This window comes from Oxyura jamaicensis, chromosome 4 (assembly GCF_011077185.1).
Source record: "Oxyura jamaicensis isolate SHBP4307 breed ruddy duck chromosome 4, BPBGC_Ojam_1.0, whole genome shotgun sequence".
NCBI classification, from domain to species: Eukaryota; Metazoa; Chordata; class Aves; order Anseriformes; family Anatidae; genus Oxyura; species Oxyura jamaicensis.
In genome coordinates, this window is record NC_048896.1 from 49,164,962 (window position 1) to 49,187,527 (window position 22,566).

At 37.7% G+C, this 22,566-nt stretch overlaps 1 protein-coding gene across 7 annotated transcripts in view; it reads right to left on the minus strand.

The window, feature by feature from the left end:
* The window catches only part of RAPGEF2 (Rap guanine nucleotide exchange factor 2), a 183,648-nt gene that overhangs the window by 82,102 nt on the left and 78,980 nt on the right, over window positions 1-22,566 (minus strand). For 4 of the 7 annotated variants that reach the window (XM_035323554.1, XM_035323556.1, XM_035323553.1 and 1 more), the window contains 3 exons: window positions 7,477-7,552; window positions 4,873-5,040; window positions 2,244-2,261 (listed from right to left, as the gene is read on the minus strand). In XM_035323554.1, the coding sequence (XP_035179445.1) occupies window positions 2,244-2,261; window positions 4,873-5,040; window positions 7,477-7,552 (262 nt within the window). The remainder of the gene's footprint in view (window positions 1-2,243; window positions 2,262-4,872; window positions 5,041-7,476; window positions 7,553-22,566) is intronic. The other 3 variants (XM_035323558.1, XM_035323560.1, XM_035323555.1) reach the window with 1 other exon arrangement.

The following is a 22,566-nucleotide window of genomic DNA, read 5'->3' on the forward strand; positions in this document are numbered from 1 at the left end:
CTGAGGCTGCACTCACAGCAATTTTCCTAACTCTGGTAACTAATTCAAACCTGCACGGATTCTCAGAGAGGAAAAGCCACACACTAATTTCTGTTCAGGACTGCCAACTGGTGCTTCAGCATTATATCTACAGGTCTTCCAGCACCTCTCTGAAAGTCCCCTAGTCAGCTCTGATATTTTACCTGTAGCAAAGTGAAGACTACAGCACAGCCTTGGAGAAGCCCACAGCCTAGCTTAAACACCAAAAGGCACAGAATGGACAGATTATCACAAACCAAGGAGTTATAAATCACTACTCACAACCTCTATGACACTAAAGAACAGCATCTCATCTTGAACAAAGTTCTTTTATGAACTTCATTATCTTACACTAAATCTGTCATGCATTAGGCCTATAACCACCAGCTTGGCAACACTCAGATATGGCAGCACCAAGTCTTCACAGAGCAGCCACAAGCCTTACTGCTGATAAGATATTGCAAGAAAAGCCCACCCCGTTTTAAATTCATCCTATAATTGACCATGCTATCTTAAATAATTAAAAAAAAAAAAAATCAGCATAAAGTAGGAAAGCTACAGTTTCTCACGCCCTTTTCAGTCAAGTCCCTCAGAACCAAGGCTAAGCCGAACAGGGTTAAACAGCCTTGGGTAAACATACATGCAAAAGACAATACATGTTCAAAGCTAAAATACAGTTCCTATTACTAAGTCAGGAGGTGTTATTAAAAACAGTTTCTGACATACCATAAGAACAAGCAAAAAAAGTTATTTTCTATCAAAAAAAAAATCTCAACAAGGTTTTCCAGATTCAAGTAGAAACAGCTCCGCCTAAACTTATCAGAACAAATACATTTTACCAAGCTAAAAATTGTGTCAAAAAGGATGCCATGTTATTTCAATCCATTATGAAATTTGTATCTTCTTCCCCCTAGAAATCTCTATTTTCAGATTTTCCCCCTAGAAATCTCGTTATTTCAAATGGTCCTTCAAACGGTAGGGTAAATTATCAAAACATTATGAAGTACTTCAAATTCATATCATAACTCGAGGAACACATTATCACTACTAGCCATAATGTTTTAAGTACTCATATTCCACTGAAAAACCCGTGAACGCTGATCTCAAAATAAGGAACTGGGTTCCTACACAGAAGGTACCCTACTTACTGAACAACGAGCTTCAGCACAGAAGTCAATGCCTATGATACTGGAATCATATTGAAATCTAACCCTTTGAAGTCATTCAAAGGAATTAATTGAGTAACGTGATATGGAAGAATCTTTTGAAGTAAACATCTTTCCTGACAAAATACCAGAAAATTTGACCAAAGTGATATTTGAGGGAAGGGAAGAATTCTGGAGGTAAAGAAAACAGTTTTCTTTTCAGTTCTTTGTATCACAAGAAATTTCTCAATGCGTAACAGTGAAGACATTTCAACAGCTTGACAAGACACATTTTTATCAAATGTTGGATTTGGTGGATGCTTAGTATTTACTTATTTTGGCATTGACAAATGCAACTTAAGTGCCAAAGATGGGATTCAGATCCTCAGATTTCTTTTGAACTTGCATTTGAGATCTGATGTTAGTCAAAACTGTACTTTACGTGTTTTGGTGCCATTCCAAAATACTTTACTCACTTGGACACACTTTCCTCCCCTAACTTGGCAAGCCTGTGCACAGTCCTTTAGCCTTTCAAATAATGGCCACATTATACTTCGGTAGGAGTCTATAAAATCTGACAGCTTTTTACCAGATCAGTACACATCACCAGAAAAAATTTAAAAAAGCACAAGTCACTTTTGCAAGTATTTATCTTTGTGCTCACGTTGTCACACTCCATTTCCCCGTTCTAGTGACAAAGGTACAAAACAGATACAACGGTCCTTATTTTTGGAATCAGAAATCAAAGGTTAAGTCCTCAATGTCACAGAAGAGATACATAAGTAAAATGTCTGTCAATCCCTAACTATTTCATGTATACCCTTTGCTTATTAATCTGTTTTTGCTAAATCACAGGACAGCAAAGCAAGGAAGAAAGGTCAATCAGGCTAGGCAAGTGGCATTGTGCTGTCACCAAGCTCCACACTTACTCCACATTTTGAATATTATAGTGAAATTGCTCCAGCATCAAAGCAAAAGCTAGGAGGCACTTTTAGTCGGAACACTGCATCAGCATCATCACATCACACTGCAAACCCACAAGTACATTGTTAGTGGACCATACACAGTAAGTTACAATACCTGAGGTTTAGTGCATTCCTGTGAGCCAAAATGAAATGAATGCCATATAGGAGGAAAGGAAAAGATGAACATTATCAGACATGCCATAGTACATTCCACCACTATGAAGATAATGTTAAAATTATGTTAATGAAGGCCCGCTGTCCCCTACACGTTGGCTTCATGTGCAGAAAGCCATGCCACAACCGAGAGCACTGCATTTAACTTCTTGAAAAGCACAGCCATGCATTTCCACTTAAGATAGTTTAATACTTCCCTCTACGTTTTCATAAAACTTTCCTCAGAAAACACTTTCTGAAGAAAAACATTCAGAAACTATTGGAAATAAAGTATTAATAATTTAATCAACAAAAAGTTCATACTACATGGTAACTAAAGATTAGAAAATAAAAGAAAACTACACATTCAGTGATGATTTTGAGAATGTTATCAAAGCAGCTGTATTGAGTCTCACGTATCTAACACCTACACCAGAACCCATCCACAATGAAGAGCAAACCTGAACACAAATCCATTGTATTCATCCATTTTCAGTCTGCCATGACATTATTTACCACAATATCTGTACATTTACATTTTTAATGCTGCTTTGTTTATTCAGAAGTAGAACCAAAGATGAGACCTTGGCAGATGCTGGCCAATGGATAGATGGGTGACAAGACCTCAAGATCTGTTCTACAGCGTGCTTTGAATTCCTATGTGTTTCCAACACATCCGCTTTCTTTACTTGATTTTTCAAGAAATTAAGACTAAAAAAATATAAGGTCAAGGGACAGGAAATAGGAAGGGAGAGAAGACAATGCAGTCTTTAACACGTGTGGTTGAAGCAATAGAAAAGGTATTGGCAATAGAAGTGAATGGGAGAACAATGTATATAAGATCACCAAATACTGTAAAAATAGAAAGGAATGGGCCAGCACGGAGACAGTCTTTACTACACTGTAAAACTCATTTGAGTTCTGTTTGACTCAATATTTGCTTTGAAAAAAAGCAGAGTGAGTCATACGCATCATATTACATTTTTAAAGCAACATTTGACTGTAATTATTGCAAATTTTACAGTTTATTTGGCAATCTCTTCCAACTCAATATGAAATCCCTCTTGCAATGAATTTGCCAACACATACACAAAATCATTATGAACTCACACAACACAATGGTACACAATGGGCTTTTGCTCTTAGTACCAAAGTTAAACTTGGAAAAACTCATTTTGTATACCTAAAGTGAAATTTATACAACAGGCATGGACCTACTAATGCAAATGGCACTGTGTGTAATCTAAATATTACCTTCGTATTAGATAAAAATCACACTAGAATGGCTTACTAAGCTCTGTACACATCTAACATCAACAGAAAATTTCTTCCTGTGCTTGTAACTCCTACAAAGCACAATTCCACATTTTTATTTTTTCAAAAAAACAAATCAGTAGAATGTTTCATCTTCAAACCAAGTGAACTGGCTCAATCCGTAATAAATTTAGAAGCAATTAAAACAGCACTGAAAATTAAACCATTAAAAGCTGTTGTATAAACAAAAAACAAATTGTTGGCATAAGACGTAATCATTCAACTCATGAGGAAAAGCCTGTATAATTAACGGGAGATGTAATCAAACATCTACACACTTACAGACACACATTGAATATATGGGGAACTGGCAAACAAATCAAGGAATAGGATAAAGGAAAAATGGAAAAAGCCTACAACTCTGCATTGGATCAGAGAAAGTATTTTAAAAACTAAAGCTCTAATCCTGCAAATTTATATGCATATGGCTTACATTGTGCAAAACTGAGCCAAATGAACTCACTGAGATTAAATATGCACAAAGTTATTTATGCCCATGCCTTTATGGTTCTTGCAGATTTGGGGGCTTAAGCAATCAAGTGCGAGTCAAAGACAAACAGCTTTTCCAGTACTTTGCTTACATCTGTAATCAATACCAAACAGTAATCTAGGAGAGCTTTTCCCAATTTGAAAGCCATATAACAAAACATTTTTTAGAGTAACATTTAATTATTATTTTGATCCCAAGAGAAATCCTGCAAGCCTTCAACATGTAAGATTACTCAAAATAAAAGAAAGTAAAATGACCAAGTGATCTTCCTGATGAAGGGCAGACTATGTAGCTCACTGAAACCCATGTATATAAAAGGCTCTTGAGGCAGACCATCAATAAAGGTTAATTTGACATTTAAGTTCTGGATTCCAAGAAGAAATAACAGAATTAATCCAAGAATTTGGCCTACTGCAATGCAGTACAGTCCTTTTCAGGCAACAACTGTTATCATATACATGAATGAGCGCTTCACCAACTGACCAATAGCACTGTACACTATTTGTGCTGAAACCTATCATCAAAAGGAAATTAGAACACGCTTTCTTTCACAATTTCAAATAATGATTCGAACACTAAGAAATAATGCATGACGTTCATGGTCAAAAAAATACTTTCAGCTCAGAACTAAGATGTAAGCTGATGGAGCCAAATTCACAATATTTTAAGGGGAAACTCCCCAGCAAAAACACACATCTTTAAAAATACCAGCACGTTTAGCCATTTTGACTTTTATTTTCAGTAGTTTTACTGTTTATGTTGTTGTGAAACAATACAGACAGCTTACCGTATGGTAGCCTCTAGGTAGAGGTGGCTTCCCCACAGGATAAGGATCAACAGTATCAATAATTGTTTGCCGCTCCCCTTTTTGGTTGATTTTCCTAAATCTCCTTCGAGATTGCCTATGAGAAGCTTGGCGCTGAAAATATTCTTCATTTTCATCCATATAATCAACCTATAATAGATGCAAGGAAGCGTCATTTCCCACAAGAAATAAAACTGTTCCATGTTAGAAACAAATCCTATTTAAAAAAAAAAAAAAAAAAGGCAGTTAGCTGTGAATTTTTGCATTTCCTGCATTGCAAAGAGTGAAGCCTAAAACAAAATCAAATGCCCAGAGGGACAACAACAAAAAAGCAAGAACTGCTACAAACAGAAACACTGAGCACGAGCATTTTTGGAAAAAATGCTTTCTCCCTTCCCTCTCAATTCTTCTCTTGCACAGATATAAACACTTCACTACTCAATACATTTTTGAAAAGAAAACTTGTATGGGACAGCACTTGCTAGTTTTCCTACTGACTGACTTATCTGTGTCCCTTGGGATCTTTCCTAAGCAACATATGGCAAAGGCTTTGCTCTTCAGTAGGCAGCATTGTTTATTATTATTTTCTTCAATATTTTGAGAGCATATAAAAAGGATTTCTAACGGACTGGATCTACATAAAACCAAATCATTTCAAAATAATAGCAGGAAGAATAAAAATAACAATTAGGTATATGCTAATATAAAGCTAGGCTTCTAATTGTCAGATTCTTCAAAAGGCATAGTCCTAAGCTAATACACAATAGCACACTGTAAAGGAAATTTTTGAACTGAGAATTCTGTTTTTCCTGAAAGAGAAGAACAACCTTTTTTATAGTAATTTGTCTGAAAGTGAACATCTCTTCTGTGTTCATTCTACTAACAGAAACTTTACACTAACAGGGAAACCAGAGAAAAAAAAAAATCAGCATTGGCCATATATGGGATTGAGTTAACTCATTTTTCAGTTTGGATCCACTCTGCAGGGTTAAACAGTATTTCTGAAGATGCAGAGAAGAATTTCAGGCACCTAGCGAGGGTCCTCTGTATATTTCAATAAGGAAAAGAAATAGACAAAAACTCTCAAGAAATTGCAACAAATCCACCAGAAGTGTCACATACTAGTCAGCTCATGTCACTAAACAGAATTTTCAGCATAGCAATGGGGGGGGGACAAATACAGTTTCTGGTTTTCCAGGAGATGGTAACATTGTCTGTCTGTACAGGAGCTTCCTTCTTTTATCTTCCTATTTAGTCAGCTTCTTTCCCTATGCCTGTTCTTTCTATCCCTCTTCTTCACAACTTACTGAGGTAGGAATACACAAGACAGGCAGATGTGCACATAACTACACCTGTTGTACCCCTGCAGAGGGACAACACTACATTTCCTGAACCTGTGTTCAGGTACCAGTTACACAAACTGGCAAGGTAAATCAGGGGGGCAGTACAGGGTGATAATAATGGGCTGCCGTTGAATAATTTAGCTGCTTCTAAACACAGTAGAATTGCTGACAGCTTTAGGGATATGGAAAAAGCAATTTGCATTTCTCACACATGCCTTCCATGTCTCTCACTGTATTGAATTAAATTCATAAGACAGTTTTCTGAGGTAGAATTGGAAGGAGAGATATAACCAAAAAGTGACAAAAAAAACTACCATTATACAAACACCTTTATCTGTTTAAAGTGAGATCAAAGTGCTCAGAACCTACAAAATCATGCCTGCATTTACAAGAAGGGAAGTTAAAGTACTTTTTAAGAGTTAAAATTAAGTAACGTCTCTCTTCTGTAAGCCTTAAGCTATACTACAACTTCCTGGACTTCTCCAAGATTTACAGAAACTGTCACTTTTTAGGAAAATGTTTAATGTCACTGTCTGTATTTGAACTAACATCTATATATGGCTTAGTACTTGTCACACCAGTACTGTGAAATGATCGCTATCTCACCAACAGAGCAAAAAGCATCCAGCTCATTCACTGTGCATTTGTTCACATGATGGACCCTCAAATGAGGACTAAAAGCTTGTGAGCCCATGAGCCTTCAGGGATGATGCTGTTCTGCCACTGGACTACAGCAGACACCACTAACAAAATAACTCATGTAGAGAAGTTGGAAGTACTTTAAATATTCAAACTGTTTCCTAAAACCTCATAGTTGAAAATAAATTTAATTCAGTCAAACAATTACTTAAACTAACTAGAGCTTAATACTTTAAACCATTTACATGTACCAATGAGAAAGGCAACATTAAAAAACAACAAAAAAAAACCCTAATCCACTATTCTTCTAGCAAAAAGAAAACTTTACAGCTTTACAAGAAAACTGCAAAAGTAAATGTAACAACAGTATAAAACAGATGCCTTTATCACTCCATTGAAGTATATGTGCAAGAAAAGGCAAGAAAGTTACGTACAATATCTTAGATTTATAAAGCTCATGTGGCAAAACAAAAGACTCTTCAAGTTTTAGTGTAAACTGAAGTGTTACCAAAGCTGGTCTGTAAAATAACATCCTACTCTGAAAAAAAAAACAAAAACAAAAAAAAAAAAAAACTGAAAGAAACTGAATAAAAAATATTCTTACCACAATCATTTCAGATGGCTCTAAAACAATGCATTCACAGCCGCGCCTGAAGCTTCCTGCAGAACGTTTGCCAAAACTGAAGAACAAAAACACCTCCATCAGGACAGAAATCAGATCCGCAATGCAATCCATAGGCATATTTATATTTTAACAAATGATAAAGCATAGAAAAAATATACATACCTCTGTACAATGCAGTTCCATGTGCATGTCCTCCTACACAATTGTTACCCACGCACACCATGGGCACTGTATTTTTGATTTACATCGTTTACTAAGAGTAACTGCTAAATAATTCCATTAGCACTAAAGCAAGTGTCAGTCAAGTACTGGGTACTTAGGATGCATGGATGATTCTGAACTACATTAGAGAGTTTGGTCTAGTGTCTTCTTCTGGCATTACAGTATTAAGTTACCTAAGCCATCTGCATTTCTACAAAGAAAGCTAACTAGCACACCAAGGAAAGAATAAAAAGACTGATCGAATTTAAATAGTTCCTTTTTGCGCAAAATAAATTAATAAATATGCTGAACGTAAGAGTATTCTCAAATTGAATAGATGAGGGCAAGAATATATTCTGCCTTTCATTATAAATTCCCACCTTATTGCAATAATTAGGCATGATAATGTATGTTTTTGCTTCCAATAAGATAAAATAGCTATTTTAGTTTCTACTTCCAAAGTGCTTGCCTCTATTAAATGAATGTCTCTCTCTCTCTGCAGGCTCAACCACAAAGAATCCATGAAATGCAACAGCAGAGGTGCAGCACAGAGCCAGTACATAATTCAGTGAAATACAAGCCCTCCTATGCTAGATATGTGGTCAGGGTGGAAGAAAAGATATCCAGCTGAAGTTTGTTTCTGGAGTGTGTGCTTTTCCCCATCTCTCTGCACCTGGCTAGCTCAGACCTCTCGTGTTGCAGCCAAGACGACAGGCGACGCAGTAATTCTGGGCTCCTCTTGTAGACTGCTCTTACAAACCTGCTCTGAAATTTCCTAAGAGCCAGCCTAACCACTTAGCCTCTCCCTTTCTTCAACCCGGCACTGCAGCAGGCATGGGAAACCTTCCCATGGGCAGCTCACCGGGCACAGCTTCAGCTCACCCCTGCGTTCAGGGCAGATAGCGAGCTATTTGCTACGTACTGAACTTGCGAAGGTTTCTCAGTCTTTTCAAAAGCCATCTTTGTCCATATTCTCCTATATCCATACTCCTTTCCACACTGGGTGTGTGTGGGTACCCATCTTTTCATACAAAAATAAATGAGAACGCAAGGATAAAAGACATAGGAAAAGGTTTGAAGAACTTCAGAAGGCAGTTATTACAAACCAGACTCCAAGATTTTACAATCTGAATTTTAACCAATTACGTAATGCACAGGCACGCTGACACAAACTGTCAGTGAGTAACTTTTAAATATATATATATCACGATAAGCAAAACGGAAGAAGCTCATACACCACTTCTGAACAGCATGTCTAACCAGTTTATATCTGTTCTCCTGTCCTGTCTGGCGATTAGTGGAAATGAACAATTTAACTCGCTGCCCCAAAGGCTAATCTGTTGACAACAGCACGTTTATAGCTCAAAAAGAAGGCAGTCAGATATTGAAAAGAAATGCCAGCTGTGCTTGTTCATCAAAATAATAATCGTGTTTAATGGTACATGGAACTTCTACAATAGAAAAAAAATTTCCAGAATACTAAGCCTCTTGAAAAGAAACACTCAATAAAGAAGTCTCTCAACAAAATGCGTATTTTCCTAGAGGCAAACACGTGCTTCCTTCTGCAGTCCAGCAACAAAACACAGGGTGCTCTTCTCTACAGTGCCATCTTGAATGTTATAGAATTTCAACTACTTTTAAAGATAGCAGAAAATGAAGCCGTTACCTTGATTCATTAGACCTTTGAAAAAGTGACAAACTTATTTTCTTGGTCATTAACCTGATCCGTAGGCACAGTTTTTCCTTAAAATCTCATTGGGGATGGAGGAGGGAACAGAAAGGGAAAGGTGCTTCATTGATTGAAAAACAGAATAAAAAGTAAAATAAAAGTGGAGATTAGGGAGTCACTTTTTTGATATTCTAACTAAAACCACTGAAATATTCTTTTTTTTTTTTTGCAGATGCTAATTCCCTCTTTGCTTGCAGCCATTAGTTTTAGTCTAGAACATGCTACTACATTGTTTTTGCCAGCACATTTTCTAGCCTTACAGCAAACACCAATTTCAGCTGAAAATGCATATACACTTTCCCCCAACAGTTTCCTCTTCTTCTATTGCTGTCTGTAAGCATCAACTTTAAACTTCTGCACTTTGCTAATCACTGCTGCCATCCAAAAGTTTCAGGCTTTAGCAGAAACAGTAGAAAGAAAAAGCAGCATTCTGCGACATCCTGTTCTGCTCTTCCCAACAACTTGTTTGGATTTTAACCCTCAGCACAACGTAACAGGTAACCAACATATTACGACAGAAAGCACGCGTTGAATTACTACATTGGAGAAAACTCTAGATTTCTGTTCCCAGAAGCACACTAAGTCTCGCAACCAATAACCAGTCAGTGCTGTTTCTCTCAGATTCCTACAACACCACAACATTTGTCAGAGCACACAGTGCACCACACATGCATACTACCTTTGACCAAAGACCACAAAGACCACAAAGCCCTTCACGCTATAAACAAACCATAAACTTTATTAAGTATTGCATGCAAGAAGACAAGTAAATCAAGGCAAAAAAAAAAAAAAAAAAAAAGGACAGAGAACATTTTAAGCATTGCAGGTCTCTCACCAGACACAACATACCAGCTAAACCCCATGACTTTCAACCTACTACTGAAAACACATTATCAGTGTGGAACTCACGGAACCAGTAAAAAGGAGGAATCAATTTCTTGTGGCTTCCCAGTACTTTATACACTCCAGGAGTGTACATCCAGCTCTGTCTGTGGCAGAACATCCACCCCAGTGTTTGCACGCTACCTGTTACAGAACCCCGCTTGGGTAACTACACGTAGTCACACAAATGTGCGATGACATGTAACTTCGAGGATACTGGATCCTACCAGGATACTAGAGCACTGCCAATCCCACTGTTCAGAAGACTGATATCAAAGTAAGTTTTTATCAAAATTATTTTGTCAGAGCTTGGCACAAAAGCAAAAAGCAACGACCAAACAGTGACGCTCCTCTGCTCAAAACCCCCCAGGTGCAGTAACCAGCCAGTGCATGGAGGAAGCCACCACGACCTACAAAGATTGAACAGCCTGCAGCCAAGTGGGTAAGCACATCTTCATGGTTCTGCGCCCAAACTAATAGGTTTTGCAGTCAAGAACCCCTTTGAAAGTGAGGGGCAGATCCAGCCAGCTCAGTAGCAGAGCCACACAAAGATAGTCACTGCTCTGCATCTGCACGTCAGCCAGCTCGAGGGGTGCTGGGTATGGCAAAGAAAGAGCAGCAAACAAAGCTTGTGGAAGGGCTGACGTTATCTTCACAATAGCAGCTCTGTTTTAGTAACTGCTGCTAGGTACTGTTCTCTCCAGATTTTGATGCTAGACAAGACTTACCATATAATATGAATTAGACTGCATGTTTGATGATAAATCTAGGTAGTCAACAGGAACACTCACTAGGTGAAGTAAAACGTAGAAAGCCCTTGAGCTGATTTCAAAGGACTACAGATTTGACAAATATACTTCTTTCCTTACTGCAGTGTGAACTAAGATTTTGAATATTTGATTTCATTAGGAAACTTAAGGTTAAACCATATTTTGTGTGTTTAAAATGCATTAGATGATTTTACATTATATGCACTTCACATTTGGCTGTATCATATTCCTTAAATCATTTCAAATCAAAATTGTCTTATTACATAAAGATAAAATCATTCTACCTAAGCCTTATTAATTTCAACTCTGAAAAATAGCTCATTTAGAGTTAAATAAGTGATGCACCTGAGAGAACCCCAGTGATGTTCATGATGATTTCACCAAAAAAAGCTAAAGCAGTTTAAAGTTACCTTTGTGATGGTGGCTGTCGTTAGGGGATGCAGAGGTTAACAGTAATTTAGACAGCCAGAAGGCTGTTGAGTTAGGATATTGCTGCCCCACCTAAATTCCCCAAAGAACCTTGTTTTGCAGCAGTTCTTCCAACACTTCTTTCCTGCTACCACATAAGTTCTGACTTGAGGCCCCATGAGTGCTAGACTTCACAGATGCTCTCCTCAGTACCTGTCCTGGAGGCAATTTCACTTCTGGAGTCCTTTTATATCACAGTTACTTTTATTTCCCAAAAAGCTACTGGATGCATGATGTGAATATAAATCTACATTAAAAAAAACTTAAAGACATACCAACCAATTTTATGTGCAGGCATCTATAGTAAATCACAGCATAGTAATTTTGAAAGTGGGTGATAAAAAAGCCTCTTAAAAAGGTAAATATTTTCCCCAAGCAACTACTCCCTAACTATTATATTCCCCAAAACAACTGACAAAATATAGGTCTAATTTGCTGCTTGACTATTCAAAAGCATGATCTCCAAATAAATTCATTATCATTATTTTTTTTCTCTCTCTATATATATATATTGAAAGCAGGTGCCTTAAACACAGAATTCCATTTCAATGGGAGTTTCGTTTCCATTCTCATGCTTTCTAAAATTAACCTTACACTGACTGTGCATGCCAGTTCCTCTCTCCATAAGCATACCTTACTACGTGCACTCTTTATATTCAAGACATACACCTCAACAAAGGACTGATGTGTACACACAGTTTATAGTGTGCTGGTTAACAGAAGACAAATTTCAAGTGAAAGCTATGGCTTTCTGTGCTTCCCAAGTTTACATTTTAATTTTTCATTAAAAAGCCTTTACAATTATGAAATTACAATTAATGCAAATATGCCAGTGGCTAACGGCAAAATAAGAATAATTTAAGATCACCCTTCAAATTTATTAGGTTTACTAATTAAAAAATAAAAAGCACCTCCATTAACTGAAACATCCAAAGCTAACCATACCACATTAGTTTTCATAAGGACTTACATGTACAGACAGCCAAGAACCTGTGGGTATTTAAGGTGACTTGTTCTGCCTGCCTGTCCTTTCTGCTGCTACCATGACACTGGAGGACTAAGCAGTTTTCTCCAGACCTGACCCCTCCATTCCCCAGGTCCCCAGACGGCCTCACACGCACACCGATGCTCCTTCTGATGTTCTCAGGAAGGGCGGCAGCTACCAGGCGGGACTTATTCCCGCATCTGCAGCCAGCGCTATCCCCTCACTCTGGGCCTCCACATTCCTGGTTTCACGTCAGCCTGGTTCCCAAATGGAAAGTTATTTCTTGGCACTGGAATGTAAACACGTTCATCAAAAGTGATGTAAAATCCGAAGAAAACTCCACTGACTACGAACACCAAGAGAAGGATTCTGAGCTACAAACCCTTTTTCCCTTTCTTTTTGAGACCAAAGACTGGTCAGAGGAAAAACCCAGTTTGACTAGTGACAACTATTTTTGAAAAAGGATATATAAAACTCATTTTTTCCCCTATCATATAAGCTTTTTTACATATATATATATATATATATATTTTCACTACCTTATAGCAGCTTATGGTAATAATTAATTCATGTATGAATTACCTGTGTTAGTGAAACAACATCTGAGTTTCACAAAAAAAGCTCCATGAATTATGGTGGTCATCTATACAATCCACTATGTCAACTTCGGCCACGATGTGTTTCAGCACCTTTTTAAGTGCAAAACACTGTTACAGTTCCATGTTTTCCCTCCCGCCAGCGCCACGACCTCGCCGGGACCAGCAGCTGCTCGCTGCCACCCGTCAGCTGCTCTCCGGTGATGCAGACGCCAACATGGTCAGGGTGGCTGAGCTGACAAATCCCAAGGTCAAAGCCTGATGTAATAACGTTCGTCTCACAAAGCCAAAAGGTTTGATTCGGTTCTAAATTCACACTAAATTCCTGGATGAAATATTGTAGAGCAGCATTTATTTGATGTCTAGATAGGAAAAAAAAATGGGGACTCAATTTTCTATCTGTCACTAAGCAAGACAGTAAAGGATTCAGACAAGTTCTCCCATCTTCCCCTCCTCTCCCCCAAATTAAAACCACTACTTCTAGTTTGTATTTGTCCAGAATTTAAAAATCGGACCCCTTTTAATAGCTTATTCAAACCTCCCTAGGTTTAGCTGGGTTTCACACATCAGCACATTAGATGAGATGAAACCCAGTCCATTCCTCCACCCAATTATCCCTTGCCAGGGATGAAGAGCGGAAAAAAAAGTTATGATTTAGAAGGGCATATACATGCACAAGTCATCCCTAGGGGAGCGCTTAAGTGTTCTGAAGGAAACTAAATTTGGCGTGGCCAGCTTCTGACCCCTTGGAAAAGAGGCAGAGCCCTTCATGCATGCAGAGCAGCTCTGGGAGCAGCACTCTGCTGGCAGGGAAGGCAGCACTGGGCTTCCCCGCAGTTACAGCTGCACACTGGAAGCCATGAAAGCAGGGATTTGTCAACTGAAAGACAGATACGATGGTTATCTCATCACTTGAACTCCTGTATAATATAGGCTGACTTCTCTGATTCTCACTACAATTAGTGCCCGTTTTTTAGAAGCAAGCAAGTATGCAAAAGTGAAGCCCCAATTTGCTCTTGTGTTAAATATTATTTTAAAGTGTGATGGTCATCTGCATATTAAAATCAACAGATTCACAGATAACAGATTCAGTTAATCTTACATTTATGGCTCTTTTTCAGCAGGTTCAAATACCTTCTTTACAGAAATGCTTTCCAGCTGAAAGGAAAATTGAGATGTTGGCAACTGCAATGAGCTGAAAAGGCATTTGCAGACCTGTCACTGTTTTCAAATCCTGCAGACATGAGCTCACTACACACTATGGATAAGGATGATTAGACTTCTCCAGTGTCATGTGATAACTCCGATGTTTACAGTCTCTGATACAACAGCTCCTGTATCAGAGAAGAGACTCACTATGCCACAGCTAAGTACATGCCACTTCACAGTACCTGGGGTGCTCAGAAGAAAGGAAAAAAGCCTCAAACATCACTGCAGCTCCTTGCTCTGTCTGAGACCTGATTACCAGCTGTCTGTGGTGGCAGAGGAATTGTGGTATCAAGGTAAGCAACCCTGGTGCTGCAGCAGCATGGTGTCAAGCAGGGACGAACCCAGCAAGTCCTACAGAGGATGCCTGACAGTAGCCGGGTGGTGTGAAGTATACTGATATACGACATTTAAAGCATATTAATGCTTTAGATAATTCCCACTGAAACTGGGTGAAGATTAATCTGAACAAGCTGAACATTTTCCTGACTTTCTTTGGTATTCTGAATATGTTCAGTCAACATCCTTGCAGATGACAGACTTTACCTATTACCTACATAATAGAGTAACATTTATTTCTTATGCACATACAACCCAGATCAGAGGTAGCATTAACCTGGTAAAGTACAGCTGACTACTGAGAGCATTTCAAAAGAAGTTCCTGAAAACCCACAGGGAATAAGTGGAAATTAGATAGATCCTGAAGGTTTGCTTCCAGGGAAAATCCCTTCAGTCAATCCCCAAACATACGCCTTAGGATGAACTTCATATAATTTAGTACAGATTACTATTTTTAAAAGCATGCCTAGTTTCAAAACCCAACCCAGTTATTAGATTGAGTATGGTTGTGATTTCAAATCACAAATTTAGATTTTGTTGCTTTTCACTTTAGCTTTCTATAATGCTACCTTAAAACTAAAGTTAAACTGAAAACGGTTAAAAATCCGATCTGAAATTCCCTGAAGTGCTGCAAAGAATCCTATATTGTTTCACAGATTTGCTGTAGATGATGGTAGATGTTTAGGGCCTTTATAGCAGCAAGCGATCACAAATACTTCTCTGACTGGAATATTCTTCTTTTTTTTTCCCATGACCCTTTCATATACACACTAACAAGAGAGGGGCGTTTATAAGATTTCTCTGTAATATTCAGTATCTGTACTTGCTGTAGCAGTTCAACTTTGCAGCATCTGTAGTACAGAAAGCAAGAAGGCTGGTACCTCAGAGCAGCTAACAGAAAAGTTCTCCCTTTGAAAAAAAAATCCTTATTTTATTTTTAAATTAGAAGACCTCGTATTACTTTGCCTTGGAAAACATTCAAAGATTAGAGCTTTTTTTAAAAAACCTGATTTATTTTTTTTTTAATTCTGTAATTTAAAAATATATATATTTTAATGAATGGTTTGAACAAAGGCTGCTTTGTTTATACTTCGTCTTACTTAATGACGTCTGTGTTGCCATGAAGACTGCTGTGACATCACAAGATCTATATAATAGTCTCAAAGAATGAGAAGTCATAGGAGAACATTACTTAAGAGGCAAGACCTCATCAGAACACTTTGGCTAATTAACATTCATGAAATTTATTAAAACAGAGAAGTATTTTTCCAGCCTCATACAAAGCCTTTAGATGTTCTAAACTAAAAGAATAGTTTTTTCTCCTTACCTTGAGAAATATTTAGTAAGCCATTTAAGTCCCACAATTAAGGTGCTAGAAATTGTCATCTTTTAAAAAAATAAACAATGAGCAATTTGACATGCCATTTGGTTCTTCAGTAGTAAAAATACAACCATACATAGTGACACTTTCCACCCTCACTTATATGCCTAATTCATTCAATACAATCAATTCATTCACATGGAGAGCTAAATGCATGACCTCAATAACTAGTTTCCATAAATCTTATTAGTACAATGCAGATGCATTCAAGATATCTTTGTAATAGGTGCCCTATAACTATAAATGAATAAACAAGCTAAAAAAATAAAACAAAAGTGACAATTTTGTTTTAGTTATTTAGATTACAATTTGCAAATAAATCATTGCTCATTTAGCACTTAATATTATGTCTAGTGTGGCTGGATTTATTTTTGGCAGCATTTGAAACTTGACATTACCTCAGAATGAAAACTCTCAGGCATTTTAAAGTCTCTTATGGTACTAAATAACATTTTGTTAAAATCACTGTATGTAGAAGAATTACGGTAGAAGGATCATGCTAATAATCTAAATACTCCTATTGATTCCTTCCAGCTTTCTCTTGCTACAGTCCTGCAAATATCTAAGCCATTACTTCATCTTATCAAATTTTTTCTCCAAAGACAAATATATAGAATTACAGATCACCTATTTGAGCTCCAAACGAATCAAAGAAAAGGCTCTTACCCATACATACCCCAACAGCCACAGCCATCCTGTAACATATTCATGTTGGACTTCCATCAAGTGTTTCCTTTGACGTTTCATAAAATATACTCAGGTATATTTATCTATATATTATATATGTGTATACACAAAAATATATACAAGTATATCTAAAAATATACCTAACTTGTGAGTCCTGCACTTGTAAGCACAACAGGAATTCCAAGGTACCCCTTGACTTTTCCACAGAGAGCGCAAAGTACAGTCTTCCATTCTGTAGGTGGTGCTTTTTTTAATATCTAGCAACCATTCAGTAGTAAGAAATTATGTCTAATTTCAGGATTTTAAAAAGACCTTTCTAGCTTGTGAGTGTTGCTGTGAAAACTTATTTCACTGTGCTGCTGAAGACACTATAGCATACCTAGGCCAGCATCGTTGCCTTCCTGCTCTCCATTACACTTTGTTCTCTCTCTCCAAGCAGCATCCAGATCCCTCTTTGGCATTTTTCATGCTATTTCTACACAGTTCACTTTGTCATTCCTTTTGGGCAAGCAATGACCTGACAGCTTCTCAGTTCATCATACTCTTTGACCTTGCCCAGAGACCTTGATAGCACATAAAACATCAGGTCCCTTTTACCCACAGAATGCAGCTTTCTCAAGCAACTGAATGCTTTGATATTTTGAAGGTTTGTATTTCAACTCAAAATTTTTAGTAGTAGTTATCATTAGGAAGGAATTGCAAAGTAGGCCACCTCACCAGCTGCAATAAAAGTTATGAAAAAGCAAGAGTTTTCTTCTGAAAGACCTATTTAGAAACATATACAGTAGAAAACACCCAGGTATGGCAGTCTACATTTTAACACATTTTAGAAAACAGGCATCAGCCAAAGCCCACCTAAATTTTTCTACAATGAGAATATGTCCCTGTCTTTAAGAAAAACAAATTCTCAGTGGAATGAATGTTTTCCCCATTTATCCTATAGAGCATTCTAAAACATTCCCAATAAAAAAGCAAATATCACAATTTCAGCTTAATTTTCAAACAGTGAATAGCCAAAATTTTAACTGCAACTTTTCAACGTTTAACAAATGGGATGTATGAGTTGGTATCATTCACAAAGGAAATATATCTGTGATATCTACTATCAGATATCTTCAGGATTCTCTCCTTTCCTATGCATTCCTCCTGCCAAAAGACTATCCCCAGTCTGTTAAACACCTCTGTTTTATTTCTGAAACTTGTAAAAAGCCAGCATTTGTCAGTTCGTGAGGGCTTCTGAAGTTTGCTTCTCTCCTAGCTCTACTTCCACCCATGAAAACCCACTGCGCCTTAACAGGAATCAGAAGTAGTTGGGCTCCCTTAAAAGTTATTCAGGTCATTTGACACTTTCTGCTTTTGTTACCTTCTCGTCTCCTTATTAGAAATTTGGAAGAAAGCCTGGTAGCACTAACCCCACTACACTGACTTCCTATTTTTATTTTCAAAGGATGCCAACGTAATAGATTAAGTCCCTTAACATTTTTATCAGTAGTGCGAGAACAGAACTCCAGTAGCATTGAAATAATTGTTTTGACAGGAACAAGGCCAGACACCACCCAATCTCATCATTTTAGAACTGTCTCCTCTGCTATTTCCCAACACCTCAGATACCAGCAGCATACTTGGAAAGTGACCAATTTCAAGCCTCAATGAGCTCTAAATTATTCAGCAGAACAGAAGACGGGTGGGATAAAGCAAAACGTACGTAATACCAAACTCATTTAGCTGTAAAAAACATTAAGTATTCACAATTTTAAAATCTGCAAACAGGAAGGATAGTTTTAAATGACATTGCTGGTACAAGCAGCACATGCCCTGATCGCAACTTTGCTGAAGCAGCATATGACAGGAGAATACAAGACCCAGCAAAGTTCATGGCTCAGCTAATTCAGATATGACTAGAGTTGACCATAGCTTGGCGTAAAGGAGGAGGCCAGATTAAGACAGCTTGACAGCCTCCCCAAATGCCCTCCCTGCTAGCTGGCCCTGAGGGAGCTGAGCTCAGGGACAGACACTGGCAGCTCCAGCCCCTCGAGCACCACAGGAGGAAGACAGCAATGCGAGCTCCAGGCTTTACTGACAACATGATAGCAGCTGGAGACAAACATCCAAGGTAGATGGCCAGGCCAGGCACTCCCAATGAAGTGTTTCTTCTTGCACCCAAGCTTTGTTAAACTCCAGGAGTTTGAGTCCCAAAGTAATCACAGTCACATGCGCTGCGATTTAATTCTGTGTTTTCAACAGTAAACATCATCATCCAGAAGGACATACACAGACTTTTAGGTTGATGCAGATGGTACGAAACAGTTGTCCATATAAAATCCATTGTGAGTAATTCATGGTAGACACACATTCATCCATAAATAGACATCTCCACTATGACTTCCAACTTTTCTTCAACTTATGAACTCAGTCTGCCCTGTATGAAACCATGAGATCAATCTCCTCCACAACCAAATTTCAGTTGATGGACTGAAATGCTGAACCTAGTCATTCCAACCAGGCAGAAAACACAGCACTGGCTGTCAGCCCATGCCAATACCTTCCCGCCAGCCTTTCTGGTAAGTCACGAGCATGGATTCAGAACAGAATTAGCTGGATACAGAAATAAAGCAACAAGCAGGTTACAGGAAAATCTAGCAGCACTAGCTAGCAGAAAATATAGTTTAATATAACTCAAACTAAATCCAAATCACTCATTTTCAAGTAATTTCCTAAACAGATTCAAAAGTATAATGAAAGATAGCAGTCCAGGTTATGAAGTTCCAGTGCATGCTCTTTGTGTTTTCACCGTGATGCTGTAACATGCTTAGCCATAAGCAAAACTCAGAAACAGGAAAAAGCTCAACAAGCTCCACACAGCTCTGTATCAACTCCCTGCATAGGTTAGATTACTGAAAGAGCAGCTTCCAGAAGTACAACCCCCTCAAATCTTTTTGTTTCCTTCCTTCAAAAACTGTCTCCTGCTCAGGGCAAAATCATCTCTTTAGTTAAATTCAAAAAGTATCTTGGTTTAAGTATTTGTGTATGCTGGTCACTGTCTTTCAGACAAATCACCAGTTTCATTCCAAGCTCTCCTAAGTTGCAGCCAGCAGTAGCCATCATTAATGAACGAGTTGCAAATACGCTAATACAAAGATATTAGCATGCACATACTACCAAAGTGTCGATCTTTATTATTTCGGCAAGAGTACTTAAATAGTAAGATTGTGCTCTTTTCAATTAACTTTTTCTTCAATTTGAAAGATGGTCACAAACAGAACAGAAGGCTAAAAAGCCACCTTATAGTTCTTGAAAGAATGACAAGAAAGTGAACTTTAAAGTTATATTCTCTACCTAAGAGAGATGCAGACAAAAAATACCAACATTTTTAATGGTTATTTTTCTTAATGGAAAAGAGAAACATTTCCAGGTCCATGCCCTTTTAGTTGTCAAGTAAGTTTTATAAATACTATAGCCTCCAACAGTTAAATTTCCACTGTCTAATAAAGCTATTTAACAAGTCATGAGGCTCATATTTTATTATTTTTTTTAATAAACTTACCGAATGCATTAAAGTTAAAACCATGTTTCACTACCACTAGCCTGAATTAGTAGAAGCCTGAAGTAGAAGAGGTAAGCAAGCATGCAACACGAACCATTCATAACGTGAAGTGATAAGCACTTCTGAACAAATTGAATTTTGCTATTGCTTTAAACAGATTCAAAGCAAGTCCATAATTGCTTCATCGGCTCTCCAGTAGAGCTTGATACTATATTCCATGTTCAAGTTGTTTTACTGTAGGAAAGACTAGAGGGTTAAATCATCCATATTCAAATAGATACATCCTTCTTAATTTTGGAGAGAGAAAAAAACACGTTTTCTCAACTTCAAAACTTAATATTCTAATTAGAAGAAAAGGCTTAAATAATTGCTCATATGTAGGACTTGTAAGCTTGCTAAAAGGAGCACAGCTTTCCATTGCCTTACGTTAAAGGGTGAGAGGAGAACGGGGTAGCTGTTGCAGTAAGGAAAGAAAAGAAGCTACAGCAACTAAAGAGTGAGGACTTCAGTCTCTGAAGACCTCTGGGAGAGAGGCAGAAAACCGAAGCACCATAGTATTTCCCTGAGGAAAATCTGTCCAGCAATTCTGTGGGTTTTTTAGCTGCTAAGAGAAAGCCATGTTCTCCAGCTGTGGAGGCCATGGGGAAGCATGAGGCTAGCTTTGGGAGATCTAGGGAACACATTTGTAGTGCAGTTCCAAACCAAAAAGATGGAAGACTCTGGTAAAATTTCCACTAGAAGCAAAGTCCTGGAACAAGAACTACACGGGAAGTCTGAGCAGCTGAGCAAGTGCGATGAGAGCATGGAGCTGACCTAGAGATGCTGGAGGCAATTCCAAAGATATTTTGAGGGACTGTCACGTTACTGCAAACAGTGACCATGTGAAGACACAGTAAAGCCAGGACAACCTTCAGGGAACTGTAATTTCTGCTCATTTATTTTTTGGACTTAATACATAAACCTCATTCTACCATGTGAAATGCTTCAGGGCACAGAAGCTCAGGGAAAGTGGTGAGAGGAAAAAGTGCCAATTTGTGCTAGTTTGGTGGTCATGGTGAGAGGGGGCAGTTCAGGAATGTTTAATTTAACTAATATTTGCTTGGTATGTTTAATTTAAAAAATGAATAAGTGGTATGAAAAATTATAATAGCAAAATATGCAGGGAATGTCTTCCTCACATGAAGCTGTCAGAATAAAATTCACTGTTGCAATGTACTGAAATTAAATAGGAGAACAAAATTAAGCTTTACTTTATTTAACCACAAGTACGGCAGCTTAATTGTTAAGGTCAAAATTCTTTAGAACTCCAAATTGTATGTTTTCCTAAAATAAGACATTAACTGAATGAAATCCAGCCCCTTATGAACGCGATTTGCTAGCTTGGCATTGGAACAAATATAGCTAAAGCTATATTACAATAGGCAAATAAAGCGATTTACTTGTAACTGTTTTCACAAAACAGACATTGTTTAGACATGAAAATTCCCAAAACAAATTACTTAATTCAGGACGTCATGTATTCTATCTTGAACAACTTTAAAAGAAAAAAAAAAAAAAAAAAAACACTCTAAATTAAAGACTTGTCAAGAAGCTAGTTGCAAGTAGTTTTATAAGTCACCCAGTAAATTATATAACTTCAGCAAAATTGGCAGCTGTGCTGCTCTTTTTAAGCTGTTTCAACTAGCAGCTATTTGACTGTATAAAGTACGTTACAAAGCTGGTTATTTTTGGAGTGCTGTATTATTCTTTGTGGTGTGAAAGGGAAAGCAAAGGGATGCCCATTTCTTACGATTTTAGGCTGCTTGAATTTTCTTCTATTTATTTATTTTTAAGATACTCTTCTTCCCAGCTGTAGGTTATCTGTTTGCAAGCCCTAGTCATCACCTCCCTCTCCCCAAAGAATTCTGTGTGCTGTTTACACTGGACTTGGAAACAATGGAAACAACAATATGGAAGAAAAAAATAAGGTCAACTGACACAAAATGCATGAAAAATATACAAAACAGTATTTCCAGTGTTATCTACCAATGAGCCTTGGGATGCTATATCTGAAATTAATGCAGCTATATTAGCTAACAGAGGCCCCAGATATAAATAATGTGCTGAGCACATGCAGTTCAATGCACTGAAGTACTTCTAAGTTTCAGCTATACATCTGAAAACAGCACTTCCTCCTCTTCCTTACAGCCTGAAATGCCAAGCCTTGAAGTTAAGAGCAGGAAAGGATTCAGCACAGGACTGAGAAAACACCTCTGCGATTTTAGGCCGATGTATTTGCTAG